The following is an 8,596-nucleotide window of genomic DNA, read 5'->3' as shown; positions in this document are numbered from 1 at the left end:
GCCCCTTGCCCCTCAGCACCCATTTTTATAGTATTCCTGTTCACTCTCAGTGCTTCAAATTCTAGAATGCTCTTTTCTAATTTCATGGCAATGAGAAGGCGGCACACTGTTCTATCATTAACAGGTTTTTAACAACTTTTAAAAGTTTTTTCTCTGTTTTAATTTGTAATTGTTTTACATGATTTATAAATAAAAGGATTTCTGAAACACTGGTGCTGCCTCTTCTGAAGTAGAGATGGAATTCCCAGGATGACAATTTTTAGGGGAAGTTAACTGATCATCCCAGAGCCAGAGGAGGGGGTGTCCCCATTGCTTGGGGGCTGTTGGGTGGGCCTGGGCTCTTTGAAACCTTGTCTTGGTCCTGTCTCTATGAAGCAAAAAGAGTGCTTTGTTCTGTTGATCAGGCTGGGCTTTTACTTCCAGGGCAGAGGTTGGGAGACTTAGCTTTTAAAGGGTTGCTCTCCCTCCCTCAAGGGAGGGTATCTGGATACCAAGAAGAGGAGAGGAAAATGACCAAGTGTGAACTGTGCCCTCGCATGAACCATCCAGTGGTTTTCCAAAAGCAGCACAGTGGTTTATGGAGCAGGAGGGCCTGAGAGCTCCTGGTGAGCTTAAGGGATTGATTAGCTGGGGCTCACCTCTGCCAACTGCCCACCTCTAGTTGGGATCCTGGAGGGGGCTCAGACTTGGGCTTCACAGGCCCTGGCTTTGTGTGACTTCATCAGCACACAAGGGCACTGTCCTGTTTGTAGCGCATCTCTGACTTTGGGCTGGGTCTTCCTGCAACCCCGCTGCCTGCATGGCCTGACAAGTGCAGTATGCTGCACTGGGTAGGTTCATAGGCAGTGCCTTCCCCAGGGACTACAGTGGAAAAGTTGAGCACAGCATATAAGCAACGAATACAAGCTGAGCAGCCTCTAATCAGGCCCTGGATGTGCAGATGAACAATGTGGGAGGAGAGAGAGTCGTGGAAAAGGGCATTTAAAGTGTGGTTATTTCCTTTAGCTGTTGCTGGTTGTCCCTTGGGTGGGAAAGCCCCAAGATGACCATGATCTGCTGCACTGAGGCAGCCCCTGAAGTGGGCTACGGCTCCTGTGTTCAGGGTGGGGAGAGGGGGAACTCTACAAAGAGCAGGTGCAGGCCCTCCCTGTCAGGGCAGGCTCGCCATAGACCAGTAAGACCCATGGACATGGGATTGCTATGGCATTAGGTGGTACACAGATAGGAAGCCTGTGCTGACTTCCAGTTACTGGCTCATGTGCTCCTGTCTTGGTCTTGGAGAGTTTCTTAAGCATCACCCCTGGGACCCAGCTGATGTCATGGGGCAGGGCGGGGCTGAGCTTAGACCGCAGCTGGCTTTGCTTCTGCCAGGATAACGGCCAGACCCTGTTCTGCAGCATGCCTTCCCACCAGGTTGCTGGCCCTTCCCCAGCCCAGGGTAGCCCAGCCTTGAGGGAGATGGAGCCCAAGGACCAGCAGCTCATGGTAAGCACCCCTCTCTCACCCTTTGTGTCCCCTACCCTCCCAGTTCTCACTTCCCTTACACTCTGAACCCACCACCCTGGGACAATCGCTTAACAGCTGTCTCATGTCCAGGGCCCCACCTCTGCTCCGCCAGAGACCTAGCGACCCCATGCCCTCCTCACCATGTCTCCAGACTCCTTACCCCCTGCCCTGTGACCCTCCCTCCCCAGGGAACTTGGGACCTGGACCAGGACTCAGATGGGGACAGGACTGTGCTTCTCAACCCCTACATAGTCCCTATCCAGACCCATCTGTTAAGTGACTTGACCTCAGCTTTTCTGACTTTGGGGGAACTAAAACCAGGGACTGGCCCCAAGTGTGGGCTGGTAAAAGAGAGACCAGTGATATTGGCCCCAGTTCATATATAGTCTAATTCCAGCCATCTTCCATTTGGGAAGTAGGTGGTTTTTTTTTTTTTTTTTTTTTTTTTTTTTAGTTGTTGATAGACCTTTATTTAATTTATTTATTTGTGGTGCTGAGAATCGAACCCAGTGCCTCACACATGCCAGGCAAGTGCATTAGCACTGAGCCACAGCCATAGCCCAGCTATGTAGGTTCTTCTGAGTGCTCACTTTGGGCCTGGTCACACTCCATAGCTATGTGACCTTAGGCAAATACTTCCCTTCTATGTGCCTCAGTACCTTCTTCTGTTCCACAAGGGTGACATAACCATGTATTTCTCAAAGGGTTGCTGCAAGACATAAATAATTTCATGTCAGTGTTACGTTAGGCAGGGGCTCGGGTAAGGCTCAGTAGTGGAGCCCTTGCTTTGCTTGCATGAGGCCTGGGTTCCATCACCAGCAACACACACACACACAAAAAAAAAAAATAGAAGGGAAAAAAATGACTCCGGAGGGCTCCTCCTGCTTCACTGAGTTTGTGTGGGACATCAAAGGAGGACAGGAGGGAGTTTGGGCTGGGCAACTTGCTGTTTGAGGAAGAAGAAGGAGCAATCTGAATGCACTGATTCGTGAATGCACTGCTCCTGTCCTACCCACAGGTGGCGCTTCGAATCCGTCCACTCAATGCAGCAGAGTTGGAGGAAGGAGCCACCGTCATTGCCCACAAAGTGGGGGACCAGGTGAGGTTGGGAGGCACAGAGGCACAGGGTAGCTGTGAAGCTCACCCAGCCATGCACATTTACCTGTGTAACTCATTCTCTTTAACAAATGCTTATATAGTAGCTCCCACCCACGGGTCAAGTGGAGGCTGACAAGGGTCCCGCCAAGTTTGTTTTTATTAATACTGTGTATAATGTTGGGAATTTCATCCGAATGGCTGTGGTAAAGACCTCCAGTGTGGTGAGACACTGGAGCAGGGCTGGGAGGCAGGAGAAACTAGGCAGAGTGGGCAGCAGGCTGGAGCCCTGAAGCAGCCAGGTGTGGCCTATTTGAGAAGCAGCCGGAGTGAGCAGAAGAGGCTGGGAGAGCAGTTTTAGTAGGCCCAGGTCTAGATCTGCAGTCAGACTCCCAAGAGATTCTCCTTCACAGCCGGCTCACTGCCATTGCTAGGGATTTCTCCTTAGAGACAGACTCAGAGCCAAGCTAACCACACGGTTAGCAAAGCTTTTGCCCTTGATTTCCACCTGCAAGAACAAATGCCAAATTTGGGGTATGTTATTGGAAAGTGGGTGGGTTTTTTCATTTGTCATTAGGAAGGTGTCTTCCATGAAGAATGAAATGTGGCTCTGGAGAGGTGGTTTATGCTGAAGCCCGAAGGACCCAGATCTTGGTGGTGGGCAATCCCTGTTGACAGCTGTCCCCTGGGGTGGGGGTACCTATCCTGATTTGGCAGGTCAGGAAGAAGACAATTGGACAGAACATCTGTGGGGTGAATGGCTGGCAAAGAGATCGGGGTGAGTCAGCCCTGAAGTTGCCGAAAACTAAGCTAAAAACACAAGACTGCTGTTACATTGAGGGAGTCAAAAGTTTTGCAGGAAAGGATGTGGATTTGTTACAAAGGATGTAGAAACACTGAGTGTTACTCTACTGAAACTCATGAGGTAACAGCATAGTGCAGTCAGAGGTGCAACTGTCACCTGATAGCAGTAAGTCAGGAAGTGGTAGAGAACTGACAGAGATACCACCCCCAGCATGCTCATGGGCAGATGTGGTGGTGTAGACCCAAGATCAGTGAGAACAGTGGACATGTCAGGCGCAGGGCCTGTGCTTCACACAGGCTCATAGCATCTCGCTGGGCACTGTAGATGACTCACTCTGAGAACTGAGTTCACATCACATACATTTCACCAATTCAAAGCACGCCATCCAGGGTGTTTAATTCATCCTCAGGGCTGTGTTACCAGCATCTCTATCCAGTGACAGAATGGTTTCCTCACCCCAAAAGAAGGCCCCATTCCTCTTCCCCCTCTTCCTGCCACTGGAAGCCACCAGTCCACTTTCTGCCTCTATTTTATTTAAATGCAATCTTGGAGATGCAGCCCATTGCTTCTTCCATCTAGCCTGAGGTGTATGAGGGTCATCTATGTTGCAACGTGTGTGTGTGTGTGTGTGTGTGTGTGTGTGTGTGTGTATGTGTGTGTGTGTGTGTGTGTGTGTGTGTGTGTGTGTATAAAAAATCAGGAATTGAACCCAGGGGTGCTTAACCACTGAGCAACATCCACATCCGTTTTTATTTTTATATTTTTTTGTGGTGCTGGGGATTGAACTCAGGGCCTTATGCATGCAAGGCAAGCACTCTACCAATTGAGCTATATCCCTAGCCCTCCTGTGTATTTTTTGAGACAGGATCTCCAGAGTTGCTTAGAGCTTCCCTAAGGTGCTAAGGCTGGCCTTGAATTTGGCAATCTTCCTGCCTCAGCCTCCCGAGCCACTGGGATTGCAGGTGTGCATCACCCACATCTGGCATGTTTTATTTTAACTTTTTATTTTAATCTTTATTTTATTTATTTATTTTTATGTGGTGCTCAGGATCAAACTCGGCCTCGCACATGCTAGGCGAGCGCTCTACCACTGAGCCACAACCCCAGCCCTTATTTTAACTTTTTATGGTGAAGTAACTTCAGACCATTGAAAAGTTGCAGGAGCCCTACATGGCTCCCACATTCCCTGTGTCTAGATTTTCCAAATGTTAACATCTATCCATGTTTGCCTGCTCTCCTATTTCCCTGTGGTGCAGACCTTTTTTCTGGAGTCTTAGAGTAAGTGGTGGGCATTAGGGCTCTCCCCACTCAAACATTTTGGCATATGTCTCTTGAAAACAAGAACATAATTGTAACTGACCTCAGGGCAGTGACCGAAACCAGGAAGTACATGTTGATCTAATATTATCTAATCTATAGACACTCATATTTTGCTGATTTTTCTCAATAATGTTCTTTATGATAAAAGAAAATATTTTTTGGTCCAAGAGTCATGCAGCTGATATATATATAATATTTTAAAGTTAACAGGATTCTCAGTTACTCTTTTTTTTAACCTTTATTTTATTTATTTGTTTTTATATGGTGCTGAGGATCATACCTAATGCCTCACATGTGCCAGGCAAGTGCTCTACCATTGAGCCATAACCCTAGCTGATATTTTTTTTTTTTTAAAGAGAGAGTGAGAGAGGAGAGAGAGAGAGAATTTTTAATATTTATTTTTTAGTTCTCGGCGGACACAACATCTTTGTTGGTATGTGGTGCTGAGGATCGAACCCAGGCCGCACGCATGCCAGGCGAGCGTGCTACCGCTTGAGCCACATCCCCAGCCCTTGAGCCACATCCCCAGCCCCCTAGCTGATATTTTTGAACACCCAGGACTCAGTGATTTCCCACCATCACCCCTCACAGCTCTTAACAGGTGGGTTCTATGATCACAGCCATGTTACAGAGGAAAAAACTGAGGCCTGGAAAGTTGAGGCAAAGGATCCGAGGTCTCCCCGCTGGTAAGAAATAGGAATCCAGGCTACAGGGCTCCAGAGCACACTTTATTATTATTATTATTTTTGTAGTTGTTGATGAACCTTTATTTTATTTACTTATATGTGGTGCTGAGGATCAACCCCAGCACTTCACATGTGCTAGGCAAGTTCTCTACCACTGAGCCACAACTCCAGGCCTCCAGAGCATTTACCCCCTTCCTGGCTCTGCTGGGTTAGGAGCTCCTAACAGAGATCCCGTCTGATTTCTCCTGCAACACAAGCCGAGCCTGCAGTAGGTCTGTTCCTGCAATCCTTGGAAGGAGAAGTAAGACACAGGAAAGAGGGTTGGCTTATTATGGAACAAGTGCTGGCCAGAAGCCAAGAGCAGGCCTGGAGACCTGGACCCAGCCCTGCCACCAAATCCCCAACAACCTCTAGAAGGCCCTTGCCTCCCAGGACCTCTATTTCCAAAGCTGTGAACAGATGGAAGGGTCGGGCTGTGGCCAGATGGTGGGGCTCTTGGTGTTGCACAGCAGTGTCCCCCAACTCCATGGTTCCTCTCAGGTCCCCACCAGCCAGGATGTGTTTGGCTTCTAATTGCCACTGTCTTCCTCACCTCCCAATTCCCTGGGAAAGGTTCCTTTGAACCTCTCTGTCCCCAGAGAGCCTAATACACTTTGCTTCTTAATTGCGTATTTATGTGAGGTCTTTATGTGAGGTGTGTGAGGTTGGAGACACCTGGTGGAGGCTGGGAGAGACCAGGCTCTCAGAAACAAAGCTATGGATGGAGGGTTTGGATGGTCCTTTTGTTCTCTTTCCTTTTTCTGGCTTCCCCTCCTATACCTGGCCCCAACCAGAGGCAAGAAATGAGAAGGAATGAAAATACTCAGTCACCGTGGGGTGACTACCCTGTGAGGTGGTCAGCCCAGCACCCTATGGTTTATTTTTACAGAAAATCCCTTGTTCTCTTTTGTCCTCATAGTTCATAGAAGGGTTTGTCACATAGGCCTTGGCCCAGGGTGCACACTGAGAATGCTGGCCTATTGTGCTGAGCTGGGCTGTACCAAGCGTGGCTGGGTTGCCCTCCTCAGGCTGAGGTTGGAGGGACATCTTTAGGATGAATGTGAATGTGGCTGCAGAGCTCAGCAGACCTGGGGTTGCTGACAGTCATGCTTTGGTGGTTCAATAGCAAGAGACATCACCCCCTCAGAAAGTGAGTGGGGGGGTGCTAAGGTTGGGGGTGGTTTCTCACCACACCATCAACTTGAGCACAAAAGACGTAAGCCCTTCTCGAATCCAGACCTCATCCAGGTGGGTGCCTGAGCTGGAGCCCTTCTGGTGTTCTGACCAGCCCTCCACCTGTCTCGTTCCCAGGTGGTTGTGCTTATGGACCCCAATGAGGATCCTGAGGACCCTCTGCGTGCACACCGGTCAAGGGAGCACACCTTCATTTTCGACACTGTTTTCGACCAGCAAGCATCACAGGTGCCCACTCATCTGCCCTCCCCCTGTCCACATTGGGCTGCAGTGCCTTTTGGGAGGAACTGGTGGCCAGGCCATCTCATCGGTCTTCTCCCCAGGTCTCCCTCAGGAACAAGGAGGGTGTGGCCAAAATACCCACCCAGGGTTCAAGAGTAGGAGGCCCTTCCGTGGACACAGGGGCCACCAGGTGCTGGCACTGCCAGGAGGCTTCTCTTTAGTTCATTCACTCACTACTTCATTCCACAAGGCGGGCTCTGTCCTGCCCCCAGTTAAAATACAGTCCCTGCCCCATGTGGCACACATCCCAGCAGAAGAGGCAGGGGGAGAATACGCTTATTTGTGACATCAGCTGTACTAGGCCAGGCAGGAGTGGGCAGTGAGGGCCTTTCTGAGGAGAGACATTTATGCTGAGACCTGAGGGAGGAATGAGCCAGCATGGAACAGAAGGGGGGTCCAGGTGGAAGCTCTGTCATGCCCACTTCACAGGTGGGGTGCCTGCGGCTTTGTAAAGCCACATAGTGAGGCCCAGAGCTGGGCATTTGGGTCTGGTGTGAAGACCCACTCCTTCACCTTCACATCACTACCACCAGTTAAGGGACAAAACACTGTCCAATGTGTCATCTGCCCCTCCCTTCTGAGTGGGACCTGGATACTGTACATTATAGAGGGAGCCAGGGCTCAGAGTATGACAGAGAGAGCCAGTCCTAAAGGCTGGTCACCTTCTGGGGTACAGGAATTGGACTCCACACCTCAGTGAAGAACTGGTGGAGTGTTTGGCCATCTTCAGCCTACCACTCTTTCTGACCTACACTGTCTGCCCATTGGACCCCAGAGGCCAATTCCCATGGATGGCATCTCAGCAAGGATTGCAGAGCTCACCAGAGGGCCTGCTGGAAACACAGTGGCCACCTGCTGGTACTAGGAATGTCCCCCTAGGTTCAGGACTTAATTGGGAAGCAGAGCAGAGCCCCCATGGCTGTCTGAGCAGGCTGTCTTTCCTCATTCTCAGAGTCTTCATGGCCTCGAGGGTAGAAGGAACTGCTCATTGACAGGCATCAAGTGGCTGCTCTGTGCCATGTCTGTGCTCCAGGCCCCAGTAAACCTCATTTGACAAACCTCACAGCAACCCTGTGACACATACAGGAACACACCCTCATTCTGCAGATGAGGAAACAGATCTCTGGAAGTCAGCCACCTGCCTAAGGTCACACAGAGGGCCGCAGACCCCAGATTCTGATTGTACACTTGAAGCTAGAGGGAGGCACTGCCAACTTTGGGGTCTTCCAGCCCAGGCTCAGGGAAGCTGTGACCAGTCAGTGCTACAGGTCGTATCATGAGTGGACAACAAGGTCCAGAGTGGCCACCCAGGAGGTACAATATAAGGGGTGTCTGCTGTTTCTGTCAGGCCAGTGGCACCTGCAAAACACACCAGCCCTGGAGTGTCTCTCCTTGGACTCCCCTGTGGACAGTATGTTCACCACCCATACAATCTTGTTGCTTGGCACTGCTGCCTTGTATCATGTTCTACCTGCCCACCATCCCAGTTTATGCTTGTAAAGATGGTCAAATACTCTTCACATACTTCCAAGTCTGTCCCTCCTTCTAGTCCTTTGTTTCTTTTCTTCTCCTCTCAATTCTCTCAGAAGCCCTGGGAAAGACTCACCTGTGTTTGGTAGTTTCATGCATTAGGCCTTCTGGTGGCAGGTCCCTGCTACCTTCTCATTTA

The 8,596-nt window shown here is 50.0% G+C and overlaps 1 protein-coding gene across 1 annotated transcript in view; it reads left to right on the top strand.

Moving 5' to 3' along the window:
• The first annotated feature begins 1,380 nt into the window (after positions 1–1,380).
• The window catches only part of LOC308651028 (kinesin-like protein KIF19), a 47,073-nt gene continuing 39,857 nt past the window's right edge, over positions 1,381–8,596 (top strand). The window contains exons 1-3 of the mRNA XM_081297679.1: positions 1,381–1,485; positions 2,525–2,605; positions 6,763–6,873. Coding sequence (XP_081153805.1) covers positions 1,399–1,485; positions 2,525–2,605; positions 6,763–6,873 — 279 coding nt within the window. The 5' untranslated portion in view covers positions 1,381–1,398. The remainder of the gene's footprint in view (positions 1,486–2,524; positions 2,606–6,762; positions 6,874–8,596) is intronic.

Source organism: Spermophilus citellus (assembly GCF_964194105.1).
Source record: "Spermophilus citellus genome assembly, chromosome: 6".
Classification (NCBI taxonomy): Eukaryota; Metazoa; Chordata; class Mammalia; order Rodentia; family Sciuridae; genus Spermophilus; species Spermophilus citellus.
Note: the sequence above shows the minus strand (reverse complement) of the source record. Positions and strands in the feature narration are given on the sequence as shown.